Source organism: Bos mutus, chromosome 4, assembly GCF_027580195.1.
Source record: "Bos mutus isolate GX-2022 chromosome 4, NWIPB_WYAK_1.1, whole genome shotgun sequence".
In the NCBI taxonomy this organism is placed as follows: domain Eukaryota; kingdom Metazoa; phylum Chordata; class Mammalia; order Artiodactyla; family Bovidae; genus Bos; species Bos mutus.
Window position 1 is genome coordinate 74,354,172 of NC_091620.1, and position 21,419 is coordinate 74,375,590.

General features: G+C 40.2%; 1 protein-coding gene across 1 annotated transcript in view; it reads left to right on the forward strand.

The window, feature by feature from the left end:
• The window catches only part of RELN (reelin), a 549,751-nt gene that overhangs the window by 443,010 nt on the left and 85,322 nt on the right, over positions 1-21,419 (forward strand). The window contains exons 30-36 of the mRNA XM_070369659.1: positions 1,331-1,538; positions 2,712-2,788; positions 12,668-12,826; positions 13,012-13,200; positions 13,734-14,007; positions 18,143-18,283; positions 18,390-18,567. Coding sequence (XP_070225760.1) covers positions 1,331-1,538; positions 2,712-2,788; positions 12,668-12,826; positions 13,012-13,200; positions 13,734-14,007; positions 18,143-18,283; positions 18,390-18,567 — 1,226 coding nt within the window. The remainder of the gene's footprint in view (positions 1-1,330; positions 1,539-2,711; positions 2,789-12,667; positions 12,827-13,011; positions 13,201-13,733; positions 14,008-18,142; positions 18,284-18,389; positions 18,568-21,419) is intronic.

Consider the following 21,419-nt stretch of genomic DNA (forward strand, 5'->3'; position numbering starts at 1 on the left):
TTTTGAGCTGCCTAAGAAGGGAAAGCATGATAACACATATTTCATCCCTTAAGTATATTCATTTACTAATAATAGTGATAATAATTAACATTACTTGAATCCCTACTTCATGCCAAGCCCTACAGTAGGTGTTTTTTATTTCACCTCATTTAATTCACAGATAACCCTATAACATAGTACTGTCGTTGTCCCTGTTTACACTTGAGGAAACAGACACAAAGACACACAGTAACTGTCCCAAGGTCACACAGCTAAATGTTGCTAGAGCTCAGCTTTAATCCCTGGCAGCCAAGCTCTTAAGCATTAGGCGTCCTGTGCTCTTTACATTGCTTTTATACGAAGTGTAATTTTATACATTTAAAGTAAAAGTCAACTTACGAAATGATAAATGCAAGACTGCCAAACAAAAACTTAACAAGAGAAGTATTTTTTGACCACAATCACCCTTAGATGTTGCTACAAGCAAAAGTAAAAAGGAAGCTGAGATTAAAGAGTAAAATGGGAGAAAATGTTATAAGCTTTGTAATCTTTTTATAGAATTTTTCCTGGAATTAACTTCAAAGGATCCTTCCCAGCTTTTCAGTGTTCTGCTCTTCATCTGGCATGTGACTAAAGACACACATATGTTGTTACAGGCCTTCTGTAGAGTGCTGTCACTCGTAGTTTCAGGGTGTTTTTTCTTAAATCTGGGATAAACTCCCTATATTGATCCTCTAATACAAGGACAACAAATGAGCACGTTTTGTTTGTGGACAAAATCTTGTATCTCAGTTTACACAAATCCTCTGGTTAACAAAAATCATGAGACCGTGTGGTTCCCTCTGTGTTTGTGTTTAAAAATTTAGAATAATAGAAGCAGAATACTGTTTTGATGATAGTAGAGATGACTGTCGGAGAAGGCAGTGGCACCCCACTCCAGTACTCCTGCTTGGAAAATCCCATAGATGGAGGAGCCTGTTAGGCTGCAGTCCATGGGGTCTCTGAGGGTCGGACACGACTGAGCAACTTCACTTTCACTTTTCACTTTCATGCATTGGAGAAGGAAATGGCAACCCACTCCAGTGTTCTTGCCTGGAGAATCCCAGCGACGGGGGAGCCTGGTGGCCTGCTGTCCATGGGGTCACACAGAGTCAGACATGACTGAAGTGACCTAGCAGCAGCAGCAGCAGTGATGACTGTATTTCAGGCAGATGCTTGAGGTTTGAATTTTCATATGGTTTCTCCCCCCTAATACCTATAGCAATGTCTCCTTTGCCCACACACTAATGTACCTTCTCATGTTTCATGATTTTAACAAAACCTGTCTCCTCTGTATTTCTTTTCTCGGAAGCTGCACAAGGAACCTGTGTGTCTATTGTCCCTAATCACAGTGAGATGTTTGATAGATTTGAGGGGAAGCTCAGCCCACTGTGGTACAAGATAACCGGAGGCCAGGTTGGAACAGGCTGTGGAACACTTAGTGATGGCAAGTCTCTCTACTTCAGTGGCCCTGGAAAAAGGGAAGCGAGGACTGTCCCTCTGGACACCAGGAATATCAGGTAAGTAGTTAACTGGTCACTTCTTCATGAACATAATATTTACCTTACTGTATGATCTAACCTACAACACTGTTCTTTTCAGAGTTCACATAGTAATGTTTCTCTACATAGACTCTGATATATAAAAATGAAGCATAAATTTATAATAAAATAGATTCTGCAAAACTTTAATTCGTTAATCAGCATGCAGTCATCACCAAGGCCTGTGTGTCTAATATATGTCAGCTTGGTTTTCTAAAGTTCTCTGTTATTATGAAGATTATTTGATATTAATTTTAATATATGCCAAGAGAAACAAATAATTTTTTGCAACTTTGAATTCTGTGTCCAAAAATGTGGTGCCCCATTTATCTAAGTTTATTTGTATTCACTTATTGAAGGCTATTCCAGAAATTTAAAATACCTACACTGACACCTACTGGTACGATAAATAAGTGCTTAGTTTTAAGGGCAAATGAAATAGTAGCACATCCAAAATATAACTGTGCTTCTTTAGTTTTAATCAAATTATTTTAGAATTGGAAGAAAGGAAGCTAAAGAAATGTTTGAAGCTTTTAGAGCTTCTTCTCACTAAAATCTGGATTCTGTGTCATATGTTTTCTACCTTCAGTCTCTTTCCCCTTCCTTCTGAGTCCTTCTCACAGAGCTAACCCTGTCATGTAGCTTGGTTTATAGTGACTGAGGCATAGATTACATCGCACTAATTGAGAGACAGTTGTTAAAAATTAAACCATCTGAGTTTAAATCCATAGTAGAAATAATTGTCTGGCCCTAAACAAATGTAACATACAAGTTTTTAATGTTAGATTTTTCCTCCTGAGTTTCCAAGGATAGTATCATCTCAATTTAAAGGAATTCCATTTCAATGATTTCATTAAGTTGCCTCAGAGTGTCATAGGGAAATGAAGTTAAATTGTTTCCTTTTGTTTAAATCATTATTCCAAAATAAAATTAATGGTCATATCAATTAACTTTTCTGAATGGTTAAAGAATTAGCCTACTATCTAATCTATGTAGTTTCTGCTTGTCATATGCCCTTTGTGTTTAAAAATAGTACCTAAGAATTACAGGAGTTTTACTTTTTACTGTGTCAAAATACAGAAGGCTAGATGTCTTCTGAACTCATGTTTTTAAGTAAACTGAGGTGTGGTGTTTTGGGTTTTTTCCCCCCAGACTCGTTCAGTTTTATATACAAATTGGAAGCAAAACTTCAGGGATTACCTGCATCAAACCAAGAGCTAGAAATGAAGGTAAGGTGCTATATTTCCATAAAAACTACAGTTACTCCTAGCAAAGTAGTTCTTTCTCCTCCCAAAGTTTGGCTGAAATTTTGTAAACTGATTTATTGTTCAATTGCTCAGTCATATCTGACTCTTCACAACCCCATGGACTGAAGCACACCAGGCTTCCCTGTCCTTCATCATCTCTGAGAGCTTGCTCAAACTCATGTCCATTGAGTCACTGATGCCATCCAACCATCTCATCCTCTGTCATTCCCTTCTCCTCCTGCCTTCAATCTTCCCCAGCATCAGGGTCTTTCCTAGTGAGTCAGCTCTTTGCATCAGGTGGCCAAGTATTGGAGCTTCAGCTTCAGCATCAGTCCTTCCAGTGAATATTCAGGGTTGATTTCCTTTAGGATTGACTGATTGGATCTCCTTGCAGTCCAAGGGACTCTCCAGAGTCTTCTCCAGCACCGCAGTTCAAAAGCATCAATTCTTCTGTGCTCAACCTTCTTATTGGTCCAACTCTCACATCCATACATGACTACTGGAAGAACCATAGCTTTAACTAGATGGACCTTTCTCAGCAAAGTAATGTGTCTGCTTTTTAATATGCTGTCTAGGTTTGTCTTAGCTTTTCTTCCAAGGAGCAAGCATTTTTTTCATTTCATGGCTGCAGTCACCATCTGCAGGGATTTGGGAGCCCCAAAAAATAAAGTCTGTCACTATTTCCATTGTTTCCTCATCCATTTGCCATGAAATGATGGGACCGGATGCCATGATCTTTGTTTTTTGAATGTTGAGCTTTAAGCCAACTTTTTCACTCTCCTCTTTCACTTTCAACACGAGACTTTTTAGTTCCTCTTTCCTTTCTGCCATAAGGGTGGTGTCATCTGCATATCTGAGGTTATTGACATTTCTCCTGGCAATCTTGATTCCAGCTTATGCTTCATCTAGCCTGGCATTTCACATGATGTACTCTGCATGTAAGTTAAATAAGCAGGGTAACAATATACACTCTTAATGTACTCCTTTCCCAATTTGGAACCAGTCTGTTGTTCTATGTCTGATTGTAACTGTTGCTTGTTGACCTACATACAGGTTTCTCAAGAGGCAGGTAACATGGTCTGGTATTCCCATCGCTTGAAGAATTTTCCACATTTTGTTGTGATCCATACAGTCAAAGGCTTTAGCATAGTCAATGAAGCAGAAGTAGATGTTTTTCTGGAATTCTCTTGCTTTTTCGATGATCCAACGGATGCTGACAATTTGATCTCTGGTTCCTCTGCCTTTTCTAAATCCAGTTTGAACATCTGGAAGTTCTCAGTTCACATACTACTGTTGAACCCTAGCTTGGAGAATTTTGAGCACTACTTTACTAGCGTGTGAAATGAGTACAATTGTGTGGTAGTTTGAACATTCTTTGTAAATGGATACACTACCCTAAATCATTCCTTCTCCTCTCCATCAGTAAACGGGTAACTGCAGAGAGCCCTGGTCTCTAAGTTTCCTCATCCAGATCCTTAAGCCTAGAAACATATTTGTTTTGGGAAAACCTGTTCCTTTACAGGAATTCCCAAGTGGCACTAATGGTAAAGAACCCACCTGCCAATGCAGGAGGCATAAGAGGTGTTGGTTCGACCCCTGGGTCAGGAAGATCCCCTGGAGGAGGACATGGCAACCCATTCTGGTATTCTTGACTGGAGAATCCCATGAACAGAGGATCCTGGCAGGGTACAGTCCATAGGCTCGTAAAGAATCAGACATGACTAAAGCTACATAGCACACACACACACATTCCTTTATAACTTTACACAAGGAGAAAACAAAACTGCAGAGACTTACATTCAGCACTGTAGGGGACTAGGAATGATTGCAGATCATACACTGCTTCCTGCCTGTAAACAGATCCTTTGGTAGAAGGAGCAGTTGTTGGTAATAATAAATATGAATTTTTACTGAGCAGTTATATATGCAAGGCACTGTTCCAGGTGTTCTATCTGTTAATGCACTTAATCCTCACCATATCCCTTTGCCATAGGTACTATAATTTATCCTATTTTACAGATGTAGATGTTGGGGCACAGAGAGGACAAATAACTTACTCAAGATCACACTATCAGTAAGTGGACGAGCAGAGATTCAGACCACTAGAGCCTATTCCTCTCCCCTTCCCCAGATCCCTATTCTCTCAGACATCCACACCATCTTCTGCCTCCATGATTCAGTGCTGAAAGAAATGCAAAAACACTTCAAGTATACATAGTTGGCCTTAAGTTGCTATACAGATATGATAGGATTCCTTAAGGGACCCTACCTATGAGTTGGTTCCTGGCATAAAATCCATAAGCTTCTCAGATGGATCCTCCTCCAAACTTTGATCTCATGAAAAGCATGTGAAGAATTTTGCAGCTTTCAAGTTTGTTATTGTCTGCAGGCATAACTATGTAAAACATATTGGCTTAAACACTACAGTAGCCATTAGTCAGTAGAGCCACCGATAGCTCTGTTCATCAGTTCTAAATATCCTTGGCCTTATCATTAGTAATTGAAAGCTTCCTTGACTTTTCTAAGTATCTCAGTACTGTTAGTCTAGTAATTATCCAGATCATCTATACATTGAATCAGCAGTCTAGAAACTTGTATTTTGTATTTCCTGGTCTCTTTGACAGCGTTTATTAAGAATCTGCTCTAAGCTAGGCACTGTTCTAAGTTTCATGGATACAGTGTCACCAAAAGACAGATGCATCAGTCTTGATGAGCTAGGTTATGCTACAGTGACAGGCAACTCTCAGTCTCTGTGGGTTAAAACATCAGATTTGTCCTCTGTGCTGCATTTTCCTCATGGGTCATCTGAGGTTCTCATCCAGCACCCAGGATAATGAAGCAGCTGCTGGGTAGCTTCTGGGTGTTGCCAGCCATGTGGTGGAAGGAAAGAGCACATATGGTAAAGGGGACAAGAAATGCAAACTGCCATGTAGCAGGATGGCAGTAATGAGCACAACAGACAAAAGCGCTACTGTTAAGAGAACTTATATTGTAGTAAGAGGAGTCAGAACATCAAGAATAAAAGAAATGAGCAGGATGTTAGATTGATGGGCTAGAGAGAAATAAATAAGCTGATGAGATAGAAAGTAAACTTATGCTGGGAAAGATGCTGATTTCGACAGAGTGATCTGGGAGTGGACTTACTGAGAAAGTGACATTTAAAATGAAATCTAAAGGGGAAAGTGTTAGTTGCTCAGTCATGTCCGGCTCTTTGTGACCCCATGGACTGTAGCCCACCAGGCTCCTCTTTCCATGGGATTTCCCAGGCCAGAATACTGGAGTGGGTAGTCATTCTCTTCTTTAAGGGTCCTTCCTGATCTGGGGATCAAACCTGGATCTCCTCCATTGCAGGCAGATTCTTTACTATCTGAGCCACCAGGAGAAGGCTTCCCTGGTAGCTCAGCAGTAAAGAATCTGCCAGCAATGCAGGAGACTGGTTCCATTCCTGGGTTGAGAAGATCCCCTGGAGGAGCAAATGGCAGTCCCCTCAGTATTCTTGTCTGGGAAATCCCATGGACAGAGGAACCTGGTGGGCTGCAGTCCAGTTCAGTTCCTATGACGGGCTGCAGTCCGTAGGATTGCAAATAGTCAGACACAACCAAGCACACACATTAATGGTGAAAAAAGCCACAACAGAAAGAGCTTAAGGCAAGTTTTCTAGTCAGAAGAAACAGCAAAGGCCATGAGGTAGAAAAGAGTTGTGGTGTTGGAAGAACAGAAAGAAGGCCAGATGGCCTGGGGCTCGTTAAGGTTTAGGAGTGCTGGGGAGAAGAAGGAGAGGGACAGAGCCAGGTCACGCAGAGCCTTGCTGGCCATGGAACAGAGGTGGGATTGGAATCCACTGTATTGGAAACAACTGAAGACTTTTAGGTCAGGCAGTGACATAACCTGATTTAAATTTTTATAGAATCACCCTACAGAAACAATATGTAGTTCAAAACAAGAGTATCTCTAGAGCACATTCTCCACCCACATGGAAACAGGAGCTTTGAGGGATGCAAAGGTAGACTGAGTTCTGTCCCAGAATCTTGCTTATTGACTGGAGAGGTGGAGAACCTGAATGTTGTCTTTAAACCTTGTGATAGAATTGCTATTTAAAAGTAGTTCGTGGTTGGAACATGAAGCAACTGTGTGCATGTGCATATATGTATGACTCTTCTGAAAATTACAAATCCATACCCCTATTTGTATATGAGGAAAAAAAAGAAACTCTGACCAGGGTATAGTGGGAAGCATCCACTTACTGACCAGAGGCTGTCCTCTACTTTAACCTCTGATTATAATTGCTCTCATCTGCCTTCTGGGACTTTTTCCCTTTAGGAACACAACTTATTCTCAACAACCCTGAGCCGTTTTCTTGAACTCACTGCTGCCTGTGTAATTTACATCCCACAGGCATTTCTCAGCCTTTTATTGAAAACTGGTTGTTAAAATGTAAATCTGCCTAAATCCTTGAACAAATCTCTTCCAGTGATAAAAGTAAAGATTTTCTGCATACTCAAGCTGAAGCCTCAATTTGCATATTTGGAATTAAAATCAAAATTAGGCTATTTTCAGTAAGACTGGGAAGAATGAGGATGGAGGTGTCATTTTAAAAGGGCAATGTTTTATGTTCCTTAAATATTTGGTAGTTGAGCTGAAATGGCTTGGTTTATTCCGATGGACAGTGTTTAGATGACACAGCTAAAGAGGGTCAGTTCAATTCAGTCACTCAGTCATGTCTGACTCTTTGCGACACCATGGACTACAGCACACCAGGCTTCCCTGTTCATCACCAACTCCCAGAGTTTGCTCAAACTCATGTCCATTGAGTCAGTGATGCCATCCAACCATCTCATCCTCTGTCGTCCCCTTCTCTTCCTGCCTTCAGTCTTTCCCAGCATCAGAGTATTTTCTAATGAGTCAGTACTTTGCATCAGGTGGCCAAAGTATTGGAGTTTCAGCTTCAGCATCAGTCCTTCCAATGAATATTCAAGGTTGATTTCCTTGACTGGTTTGATCTCCTTGCTGTCCAAGGGACTCTCTCTCTCTTCTTGCTGTCCAAGGGACTCTCAAGAGTCTTCTCCAACACCACAGTTCAAAAGCATTAATTCTTCAGTGCTCAACCTTCTTTATGGTCCAACTCTCACATCCATACATGACTACTGTAAAAACCATAGCTTTGACTAGATGGACCTTCGTCGGCAAAGTAATGTGTCTGTTTTTTAATAGGCTGTCTAGGTTTGTCATAGCTTTTCTTCCAAGAAGCAAGCGTTTTTTCATTTCATGGCTACAGTCACCATCTGCAGTGATTTTGGAGCCCAAGAAAAAGAGGCCCAGAGATTGATAAAAAATAGATAGAGATACTGCTGTTTCCCTTTCTTGCATTTCTCCATTCTTTCATACTTACCTGAGAGGCATTCCATTGACCTGAAGAATTGGGGGCCTCCTCTCTGCAGATCTTGCAGTTGCCTGCAAGTGTATGTGACAGTCCTGAAAAAGCTAATGTGGAGGAAGGCAGCAGGCAGAAACCAATTGGAGCAGGGACCACTTGAGCCGTAATTCTCATATGCTCATATACATCTGAGTCCTTTCAGTTCAGTTCAGTTCAGTTGCTCAGCCGTGTCCGACTCTTTGCGACACCATAGACTGCAGCATGTCAGGCCTCCCTGTCAATCACCAACTACTGGAGTTTACTCAAACTCATGTCCACTGAGTCGATGATGCCATCCAACCATCTCATCCTCTGTCATCCCCTTCTCCTCCCACTTTCAATCTTTCCCAGCATGAGGGTCTTTTCAAATGAGTCAGTTCTTCTCATTAGATGGCCAAAGTATTGGAGTTTCAGCATCAGTCCTTCCAATGAATATTCAGGACTGATTTCCTTTAGGATGGACTGGCTGGATCTCCTTGTTGTCCAAGGGACTCTCAGGAGTCTTCTCCAACACCACAGTTCAAAAGCATTAATTCTTCAGCACTCAGATTTCTTTATAGTCCAACTCTCACATCCATACATGACTACTGGAAAAACCATAGCCTTGACTAGATGGGCCTTTGTTGGCAAAGTAATGTCTCTGCTTTTTAATAAGCTGTCTAGGTTAGTCATAACTTTTCTTTCAAGGAGCAAATGTCTTTTAATTTCATGGCTACAGTCACCATCTTCAGTGATTTTGGAGCCCCCAAAAATAAAGTCTGTCACTGTTTCCACTGTTTCCCCATTTATTTGCCGTGAAGTATGGGACCAGATGCCATGAAAGTATGAGACCAGATGCAATGATCTTAGTTTTCTGAATGTTGAGTTTTAAGCCAACTTTTTCACTCTCCTCTTTCACTTTCATCAAGAGGCTTTTTAGTTCTTTGCTTTCTGCCATAACGGTGATGTTATCTGCGTATCTGAGGTTATTGATGTTTCTCCTGGCAATCTTGAGTCCAGCTTGTGCTTCATCCAGTCCAGCATTTCTCATGATGTACTCTGCATATAAGTTAAATAAGCAGGGTGACAATATACAGCCTTGACACACTCCTTTTCCTATTTGGAAGCAGTCTGTTGTTCCATGTCCAGCTCTAACTGTTGTTCTTGACCTGCATACAGATTTCTCAAGAGGCAAGTTAGGTGGTCTGGTATTCCCATTTCTTTAAGAATTTTCCACAGTTTGTTGAGATACACACAGTCAAAGGCTTTAGTGTAGTCAATAAAGCAGAAGTAAATATTTTTCTGTAACTCTCTTGCTTTTTTGATGATCCACCAGATGTTGACAATTTGATCTCTGGTTCCTCTGCCTTTTATAAATCCAGCTTGAACATCTGGAAGTTCACGGTTCATGTACTGTTGAAGCCTGGCATTATTGTGTGTAATTTTGAGCATTACTTTGCTAGCCTGTGAGATGAGTGCAATTGCGTGATAGTTTGAGCATTCTTTGGCATTGCCTTTCTTTTGGATTGGAATGAAAACTGGCCTTTTCCAGTCCTGTGGCCACTGCTGAGTTTTCCAAATTTGCTGGCATATTGAGTACAGCACTTTCACAGCATCATCTTTTAGGATTTGAAATAGCTCAACTGGAATTCCATCACCTCCACTATCTTTGTTTGTAGTGATGCTTCCTAAGGCCCACTTGACTTCGTATTTCAGGATGTCTGGCTTCACATGTCGGATATCTGGCTCTAGGCGAGTGATCACACCATCGTGATTATCTGGGTTGTGAAGATCTTTTTTTGTATAATTCTTCTGTGTATTCTTGCCATCTCTCCTTAATATCTTCTGCTTCTGTTAGAATCCTTTGGGAAGTTTTAAAATGCAGATTCTGTTTCAATCGGACTGCAATGGTATGCTGCATAACAAATTATTCCCAACTGAGTGGCCTAAGGCAACGTCTGTTACCTTCTAGTTTCTGTGAGTCAGGAATTCAGGTTCTGGCACAGGACTTCTCCTGAGGCTGCACACGAAGTAAAAGCCAGGAGCAGTGCATTCATCTGAAGAACCAATCAAGGCTGGAGGATCTCTTTCCAAGATGCTCACTTATCTGGCTATTGGCAAGAGACCAGTTTCTTTCAGTGAACTTGTCCACAGGCTCTTTGTGTGTCCTTACAGGGAGAGAGAGAGGGGGAAGAGAGTGTAAACACCTCTTATGGCCTCATCTCAGAAGTCACACAATGTCTCTTCTACCATACTCTGTGTAACAGTAGCAAGTTACTAGGTCTAGCCACTCTGAAAAAGAGGCGAATTAACCTTCACTTTTTGATGGGAGGAGTGTCAAATAGTTTGTGGAGATGTTTTAAAAACTTCACAGGTAGAACCTGTTCCCAGATGATGCAGGTGCTGATCCTTGGACCAGACTTTGAGCAGAAGGTGCTAAAGGACCACCAGTGAGATTTTAGTCTTGTGATGCCTTATTTTTGATACCATATCCACTTTCCAAATAGGTCTTCCCAGATAACTATCTAAATCATTTATTCATTCTCACTTGCTCTCTCTCATGTTACAAATATCAACCATATCAAACAAATTAATGTCCACAAGAAAGCTATATTTTGAGCAAGCAACAAGGGTTGGAGACTAGAGCTTTGTCAGACACTCCTCACCTTGATTAGAATAAAGATGAGAAAGAACCTCCCTTCAGTTTTCTTCAGGAACTTTGATGTGGTTCTCTCCCTTCTGCAACACATGGGTCTGACTTCCACCCACTAAAGTTCCAGCCGCCCATGTCTACACCCATACACAACATAGTGTCTCCCTACAGAGTTCCTATTCTTTGAGCTGTTTTTATTCTCTCATCAAACACAATGATTTCTTATATTTTAAATATGGTAGCATTAATTCTCTTGAGTTTTCTTTTGCATGTTAGACATTATTATTCCTGACATCACCCCTTGTCAGATATAGTGACGATAATTCCATGTAATATCAATTAACTTTAAAAGGCATTCTTTTAGTTCTATATTTTATCATATTATTTCTTGAAACAATTTTACTAAACTCTTTGCTGTGCAGTACAACACAGGGATTGAGATATTCTTCTTAGTTAATAATGAGGAAACTAAAAAGATATTATATGAACCATGGGTTATTTTTCCAGGAAGACTGAGGGAACATGACATTGTAGCTCAGATGGTAAAGAATCCGCCTACAATGCAGGAGATCCTGGTTCAGTCCCTGGGTTGGGAAGACCCCCTGGAGCAGGAAATGGCAACCCACTCCAGTATTTTGCCTGGAGAATTCCATGGACAGGGGAGCCTGGCAAGAGGCAGATTACAGTCCATGTAGTCATAAAGAATCGGACATGACTGAGTGACTTTCACTACTACTACTAGAAAGATTGAGCTATAATAAAATTAATATAACAAACACAAATTTACTAGACATAATTTATGTGAATATTCAGATAGCACTTCAGTATCCCCAGTCATAAGTTTGAATATACAGTGCCAGTCTTAGGAACAGTTATGGAATAGGCAACTAGATAGATGCCAAGAAAGCCCTCTGCCCTTCCCATCAAATAGAATATATATTTTTTAATTATTTGCTAATGATATATATATTATATGTATATATATATTTCATTGATTCCTACCATTTCATCATTAGCAGTTTTTTCCTTTGCATTCAATATTACCCTTCCCCTGTGTCCTCTTTTAAAATAAAAAATGTTTCTGGGAGAGGTAGAAGGAATCGCACATGAGGTATCTTAAACTTTCATGTGTATTTCCCTAAATCACACTTCTCTGGTGATAGGCAGAGGGAGATGGGGCAGAAGAGATACATGAAGGGGAGAAGGTGAAAAGAGAGAGGAAGGTCAGAGTAACATCAGAGCGGAGTAAGTTCTTCTGCTTTGCTGTGTGATAATTTGTCTTTATCAGTCTTCAGTGACCAAGGCCTGACAGAGTATGAAGTGCCTGTAAAAGTATCCTTCTGCTTAAGAGAATTTCAGATTGACCTGTGCTTCCTATCTGGTGCATCAGCAGCAAAGAGCCCTTATTTATTCTGTGCTAGGAGATTGAGATATTCCTTCTGAGTATATAATAATGATATGAGACTTTGTACTGTTCAGGACAGAATCTAAAATTCAAATACATAATCTGAAGTGCATTTTTATGTCCCTCTTACCAACCTCCTCATTGCTCATACAAAGCTGAGTGGTCTTTAAAAGAGCTTATATATTTTTTCCCCCATTTCCTAGGAGTTGGTGCATCAGAAACTGTCAAGAAATTGATGAGCCTTCAGGTCTACTAATTCATTCCTTGGAAGTTAGACAAATGTGCCCTCATTCTATGAGATGCAATTTGAAGTTTCTAGTACAGTCTTGCCACTTAAAATAATACTGTTCCTTGCCTTTTTTGCCTCTAGGAAAGCTGTCCAAGTAACTGGATTTATGTCTTTTAACACAGGGCTTGTTGTTCAGTATTCAAATGACAATGGGATACTCTGGCATTTGCTTCGAGAGTTGGACTTCATGTCATTTCTGGAACCACAGATCATTTCCATCGACCTTCCACGAGAGTCAAAGACACCTGCTACAGCTTTTCGATGGTGGCAGCCCCAACATGGCAAGTTACTGCTCACGTCAACTTGCCTGGTAGCATTTAATCATCCAGTTAAAGCCACTTCATATTATGTGTTTTTTAATTTGCTGTCAATTTCTAGATAATTTGATTTAAAACCACAGTCATAGAGATATTCATATTGCTATATAATGAACCTCCTGTAACTGCTTTTATTCATCTGATTTCAGGGAAGCATTCAGCCCAGTGGGCCTTGGATGATGTCCTTATAGGAATGAATGACAGCTCTCAAACTGGGTTTCAGGATAAATTTGATGGCTCTTTAGATCTGCAAGCCAACTGGTATCGAATCCAAGGAGGTCAAGTTGATATTGACTGTCTCTCTATGGACACTGCTCTGATATTCACTGAAAACATAGGTATACATTTTCACTTGATAAAGGGAGAATATCTAATTAACTAGAGGACTAAATTAACTAAAGCCCAAAAGGAGATTCTCTAATGCAAAACCATGTGCATAACTGCCTGTGCTGAGGGAGGCAGTTGGAAATAAGTTGTTTTGTCTTCTAGTGTGACTTGGTGAACCCCATGACAGTTTTTGCAGGGACTGTCTTTCATGGCATGCATAATATGACCAATGTTTCTCAAAAGTGAGGCAAAATGTCTGTCTGAGAACATTCCCATGTTTTATAATTTGCAGAATTAGAATTTTCAGACTCTCTGTTGGCCTGTCTCAAGGTGGTAAGACTTTTGAAGTTAGCAGCCGTCCATATTTCTGAGTCTGTGCTAACTAGATAAAAACAATCAGTGTGAGATGAAAAGTCAAAGCACATGTGAGACACTATAGATAAGATATCATTTTTGTTTACTGCTGAAAGCATGACAAGCAGAAACACCAAGTAAGAAAGAGAGTACAATTATGTGCTACCATTAAACTTTTCCTTTTTCATAGGAAAACCTCGTTACGCTGAGACCTGGGACTTCCATGTGTCAGCATCAACTTTCTTGCAGTTTGAAATGAGCATGGGCTGTAGCAAGCCCTTCAGCGACTCCCACAGTGTACAGCTCCAGTATTCTCTGAACAATGGCAGGGACTGGCATCTTGTCACTGAAGAATGTGTTCCTCCAACCATTGGCTGTCTGCACTACACAGAAAGTTCAATTTACACCTCCGAGAGATTCCAGAATTGGAAGCGGATCACTGTCTACCTTCCACTCTCCACCATGTGAGAATTGTCATTTGGCTACATGTCAGAACTTCAGGTTTCTGTCACCTAATTGGAAAATAATTGTGATGCCACTTGGAAATTCTATTACTCTTTCATGAGGATTATGCATGGAACATACCAGGGGGGAGAAAAAGTTATAGGTGCTTGGGTAATACTTTTTAAATGTGGTTAGGAGTTCTAGGAGTTTTATGAGGCTGAACTTTTCTGCTTCTTCAGCAACCTGAAGGCTGCCTGACAGATTCAGGTTTTAAATTGTTGTAAAAATAAACATCTACCCAATAACCAGAGTGATACTTATCTACATGAAGCAGTTTGTAAAATCATTAGATGTGGAAGAGTGTCCTTAGTTGTTGTTGGCTTTTCTTTTTTAATCTCCACACCACAATAAGAGTAAAAGGTTCATTCTTTTAAAATGCTCATATCATTTTACATCTTTCTTCCCCTCCGCAGGATCTCAGATTACATTCAGCCCTACCTTATGTTAGGGCTTACAGCAGGCTCCCACTTCTGTGGTTTAGGTGTTGGATAGTGAAGGATCTTTCTAGGAACTAATGTTACTGTGGTGGGTGAGAGAGTTTGTGCCATCCTGGAGCTGCTCTCCCTAGATCCCTACATCTTCCTTCCACTGCCCTGCTCTGAATTGTAGACAGATTGGCCTCTGCAAGCTGCATTTGCCAGCTGCATGTGTTTTCTGGCTTCCTGGTAGGTTTAGGGAGTAACAGATAATAGCAAGAAAGTGGAGGGTGGAAATAAAGTTAAACCAGGGTATTCCTCCCCCTCCCTCTCTATCTCAAGTACATCTTGGCCAAGTTCAGCAGCTCCAGCTCCACCATGGTGTCCCTCCAGGTGACACTGGCCCCTGGACACTAGCAGCACCTCCTCCTGTAGCTCTCCATCTTTGGACTTGCAGTGGCTTCCTGACTTCCCTAAACTCTTATTTCCTCACTGATGCTGCTACTCACTATGCATCCAGTACTTTGTAAATTCTCTCCACTAAATACTTACAGTGGTTTCCATTTTCCTGGTTCCATTTTGATTCAGAGATGTGCAAACAAGTGGCAGAAAAAAAAATACACACACACAGGAAATCAATGTGTTTTAGTATTTAACCTAAAAGAGTGTCCTGTGGACCCCAGCGCTTTAAAGAATGCTCACTTGTAGCTCATTTATTCATTCTATTTTTATTCAACAAACATTTATTGAATATCTCTGCCTGCAAGGCAAGAGACCAAGAGACGTGGGTTCAATCCCTGGGTTGGGAAGATTCCCTGGAGAAGGAAATGGCAACCCACTCCAGTATTCCTGCTTGGAAAATCCCATGGACAGAGGACCCTGGCAGGCTACAGTCCATGGGGCCGCAAAAGAGTCAGACACAACTTAGCTACTAAACAACAACAACATTATGTGTTAGATCTCTGGTACAAAATGAATAAGGTGATGCCTGGACCCAAATATATGATTTAGGATAACAGGTATCTAAGCAGTTATTTATGCTATAAAATGCTAACAGTGACAAAACCCAGGGATATTATTGAAACAAAGGGGGATATTAGGGAGATTGAATGGAGCTTTCTGCAGGAACTGATGTCTGAGTTGAGTCTGAATTAGGGAATAGAGCTTATCTGATTGAAGAGAGCCTGTGGGAGGTCATATGTGCTGTTGTAAGCCAAAAAAAAATCCCAGAGACCAGAAGAAACATGAGTTGATGGGAAAACTCAAGGACTTGATGCTATTAGAGTACAATTGTGAAGAAATAGGCAAAGATGAGGCAAGAGAAGAGGGCGGATGATGAAGGGGGCATGTATTTCATATTAGCAGTTTGGCATGTGCAGGGGAACCATTTAAAGTGTGTTAAACTGAGTGGTGACATGATTAGATTTCCGTTTCAGAGCTACCACACTGGCAGCTGTGTTGCATTGAAGGAGGACTTGTGTAGGGAAAACAAAAGCACTTGAAATGTTACTATTGAAATTCCACTTCAAGTCGACTGTGTTTTACATTCCAAATAACTAACACATTTCTGCTGTGCAATCTGTTCCTAAATGAGAGACTGCTACTGCTGTTTGGTAAGGCTGTACATATTTCTGGATAAAGTGGTCTTCTGACAGTATATCCCAGTTAACAGATTGCAAATATAATAAAAAAAAAAAAAATGGAGGTGCATCACATCATTCTAGTTCTCACCTTTATGGGAGCCAGGCCCTCAGGAACCAAAATAGAGGCAGAAGTTGGATAAGGCTTCCACTTACTACCTCAGAAACCTTAGGGACAGTAGAACAGAGACTTCATGGCAAGAACTTTGTAAGATTCCAACTTATCCTCATGTTTATCATCCTCAGTCTCTTTTCCAGTACTGAAAAGTTGTAAAAGCCTGAAAGCGAAAACTAATATTCTGCATAGAGTTAAAACACAGAATAAGTTGATAGTTCAAACTAACTTTTCCAAGTCACATATGTTCAGTTCAGTTCAGTTCAGTTCAGTCGCTCAGTCTTGTCTGACTCTTTGCAACCCCATGAATCGCAGCACGCCAGGCCTCCCTGTCCATCACCAACTCCCGGAGTTCACCCAGACTCACATCCATCAAGTCAGTGATGCCATCCAGCCATCTCATCCTCTGTCATCCCCTTCTCCTCCTGCCCCCAATCCCTCCCAGCATCAGAGTCTTTTCCAATGAGTCAACTCTTCACATGAGGTGGCCAAAGGACTGGAGTTTCAGCTTTAGCATCATTCCTTCCAAAGAAATCCCAGGGCTGATCGCCTTCAGAATGGACTGGTTGGATCTCCTTGCAGTCCAAGGGACTCTCAACAGTCTTCTCCAACACCATAGTTCAAAAGCATCAATTCTTCAGCTCTCAGCCTTCTTCACAGTCCAACTCTCACATCCATACATGACTACTGGAAAAACCATAGCCTTGACTAGACGGAACTTTGTTGGCAAAGTAATGTCTCTGCTTTTGAATATGCTATCTAGGTTGGTCATAACTTTCCTTCCAAGGAGTAAGCGTCTTTTAATTTCATGGCTGCAATCACCATCTGCAGTGATTTTGGAGCCCAGAAAAATAAAGTCTGACACTGTTTCCACTGTTTCCCCATCTATTTCCCATGAAGTCATGGGACCAGATGCCATGATCTTCGTTTTCTGAATGTTGAGCTTTAAGCCAACTTTTTCACTCTCCACTTTCACTTTCATCAAGAGGCTTTTGAGTTCCTCTTCACTTTCTGCCATACGGGTGGTGTCATCTGCATATCTGAGGTTATTGATATTTCTCCCGGCAATCTTGATTCCAGCTTGTGTTTCTTCCAGTCCAGCGTTTCTCATGATGTACTCTACATATAAGTTAAATAAACAGGGTGACAATATACAGCCTTGAGTTGACGAATATACAGTCAACTCAAAAAGAGTTGACGTACTCTTTTTCTATTTGGAACCAGTCTGTTGTTCCATGTCCAGTTCTAACTGTTGCTTCCTGACCTGCATACATATTTCTCAAGAGGCAGGTCAGGTGGTCTGGTATTCCCATCTCTTGAAGAATTTTCCACAGTTTGTTGTGATCCACACAGTCAAAGGCTTTGGCATAGTCAATAAAGCAGAAATAGATGTTTTTCTGGAACTCTCTTGCTTTTTTGATGATCCAGCAGATGTTGGCAATTTGATCTCTTGTTCCTCTGCCTTTTCTTAAACCAGCTTGAACATCAGGAAGTTCATGGTTCACATATTGCTGAAGCCTGGCTTGGAGAATTTTGAGCATTACTTTACTAGCATGTGAGATGAATGCAATTGTGCAGTAGTTTGAGCATTCTTTGGCATTGCCTTTCTTTGGGATTGGAATGAAAACTGACCTTTTCCAGTCCTGTGGCCCCTGCTGAATTTTCCAAATTTGCTGGCATGTGTTCAGAGGCTCTTATATGAAAGAAATGGTGAAATATTTTAAAAGTATGTTTTCTACTCTCCTGTTTTTGGGTCAAGAGTAAACAACATCCAAAATTTGGTATAAAACAAAGTCTCTCAAATAAAACTGGAACCCTGAGGAAGACACTTTTAAAATGAAAGAATTAAATGTTTTGTTTTTGAAGGTTGCCACTCAAACCAAGTATGATTTGTTTGTTTTCTGTGTTGTTTTGTTTTTCTTAGATCTCCCAGGACCCGGTTCAGATGGATCCAGGCCAACTACACTCTGGGGGCTGACTCCTGGGCTATTGATAATGTCGTGCTGGCTTCAGGATGTCCTTGGATGTGCTCAGGACGAGGGATTTGTGATGCTGGACGCTGTGTGTAAGTTAATGAAATTGGCAGTTTCTTTCTTTGTAATGCAAAAAGAAAGATAATATCTTGATCTCATGACAGATAATACCTTTTCGCCACTCATTTTTATCCTTAGGTGTGACCGGGGCTTTGGTGGAGCCTACTGTGTTCCTGTCATTCCTCTACCCTCGATTCTTAAAGATGATTTCAATGGGAACTTACATCCCGACCTTTGGCCTGAAGTGTATGGTGCAGAGAGGGGGAATCTGAATGGTGAAACTATCAAGTCTGGAACATCACTCATTTTTAAAGGGGTCAGATAAGATTCTTCACTAGCACTGAAATTCCTGTCTTTTCTCAATGCTCCACACAGATACATTTCTGTTCAGATGATATATTATTGTATATACTGTTACTGTCTTCTAACACATATCATGTTTCCTCTTATATTGACTGAGATCATTTTTTATGATCACTTGGGCATTAAACCGGAGAAGGCAATGACAACCCATTCCATTACTGTTGCCTGGAAAATCCCATGGATGGAGGAGCCTGGTAGGCTGTAGTCCATGGGGTCGCTAAGAGTTGGACACGACTGAGCGAGTTCACTTTCACTTTTCACTTTCATGCATTGAAGAAGGAAATGGCAACCCACTCCAGTGTTCTTTCCTGGAGAATCCCAGGGATGGCGGAGCCTGGTGGGCTGCCATCTATGGGGTCACACAGAGTCAGACACGACTGAAGTGACTTAGCAGCAGCAGCAGCAAGGCATTAAACTCTTCCCTTGCTTTGGTAATCAGACCTTCCTTACATTCTGCTGGAATTACATATGTAAAAATTATATATACACTATTTCTAGAATCTTGGCTTCTAGAATGTAACATTTTGTGTGTTTTCAGATATTTAACTTGAAATATTTTTCTAAATGACTTTATGGAAGATCTTGGCTTTTTCCTTCCATTTTCTTTCTTTTTCTCCTGCCAATACAACCATTTGGTGACTCCAAGAAAACCAAACATTTAAATCAAGTTAAATAGCTTTCTCAAACATCATTAGTGTATTTTTTGTATTTCAACCTAAATGTTGGTAAGAGGGTTATTAAGCAATTATGTGAAACTGTGCTGAGCTGGCACATCTTTGTATGTGAATACATGCTACATCCTACCCCTCTCAGCTGGTGCAATTGGCTAATCTAGGTGTGCAAATGAAATCTTAAACAAAAATCCACATGGGTCTCTGTACAACCTTAATGATTAACACCTAACACTTAGAAAATTAGACACCCTGGAAGTTTTTCAATTATAGTTAACAGATGCTGGCTGTCATTCTTATTTGAGTCCAGAATTCTTCTCAAGTTTTTAGATGAGATAGAAAAAACACTTTAGGGGTCAGGGAGATTTACAAGTCCCTAGGAGCAGTAAGTGACTGAAGAAATTGAGGTAGGACATTGCAGGATAGAGACTGCTGTTTTGATTGTGTATATTTTAATTCTTGTCTGAAGCTTTAGCTCTCATTACCACCATCTATTTGAAGCAATTGACAAGACCACAAAAGGTAAATCCTGTGATTCAAATATCTTTACCTGATAAAATTTTAAGCAGTAAATTAACCCGGTCTCTAGATCCGATGAACAAGGGAAACATATAGTCTTTTATATTAGTATTAAATATTTTCTCTTTAGCCATCCAAATGCAAGGGCAGCCAAGCATTATATGTGTTGGACATATATTATCTCTCAGTCCTGCAAGATGCAAAGATGGCTAAACATATACCATTCAGTAGGTTGTAGTTTGACCTAGAAAGGCATTCTTTTGTGAAAAAGGAAACGATAGTTTCTTTTCAATGTTTATAGATTCAGGAGTGCTATCTGCTATTAAAATAGCTTTGCATTTAGCACAAATGGATTACTGAACCTGGAAGAGGATCAGAAAAAAAGCATCTGTATGAGCTAGAATATATGTAGAAGCAGGCAATACAGTTCCACTGGGCAATTTTCCATATCAAGTACTTAACTGTAAATAAAATTTAAAATGTGAAAGAAGGATGCTTTCGTATTTCAGATCATGCTGACTTTCAGCAAAATTGCTCCTACAAGATACATGGGAGCAAGTTTATACTCACATTCTATAATCAAGGGTGAAGAGTAATCATATTCCTTTATCTTGATGTTGTCAAGGGATATTTATGAACTGGATCTGTTAACTACCCACCTCGAAGCTTTTTCATTGTAAGATGAAATTACCTTTTCCACGGCCTTAACCTCTATATGGCGCCAAGCTATGAAAACATCCAAGGCCTTAAGCTGATAAGTATATGAGGGAGAGGGTAAAGACTTCAAGACATGAAGGATAGGCAATGACCAAGCATTATGGACTGAGCAGGGCAGTGAATTATTAAGATAAAAGAAAAATAAGAGTGGAAATATAAGGCTTTTACATAACCACCACCTTCAATCCTGGAAGTTTGAATCTATGCTTTGTATAAATGCAGTTGCTTTTTCATTATGATATCAAATAATTCTCAAATTCTAAATTTAGCATTATCTAGGTATCTCTCCCCAAACCAAAAGATGATTTAATAAACAAAACACTGATATTTTATAAAGGATGGAGGATAAGTTTCAGAATCTGACATATCTGAGTTTGAATTCTACTATTTTCACTTTTGCGATCTTGAGCAAGTTACTGACCTTCTCAGATTTTCCATTTCCTTATGTGCAACAGGAAGATAATAATATGTTCCCCCTTATGAGTGATAGGTGTTTTAAAAGAATAAAGTGATTGTTTTAGATCCCAGAATGTTGTGGGCATTCAATATGTGGTTGCTCTATAACAGAGAAGCCCATTACAAAATTAGTCTTATTTAAAATTTTTCAGCTATTGAAGAATGTATTGTATAATAAATATTAAGAAGAGGAAGAATTTGGTATCCGTTAGCTGATAATTAAGAAGCCAGTAGACAGTACAGTGTCCACTCAGTATCGACCAGCCCTACACCACCAAAGAGCCACTTCATTCAGGGTCATACTTGAGACTGAAAGGCCTGTTAGTACCTAGAACATTTGCATAGCGAAATTCTATTTTACTGGGCTGTCACTGCAATCCTGCATACATGGAGAAAACAAGCTGTGGAGCTGTCAATCCCAGACAACCAGAAATAGTTAATT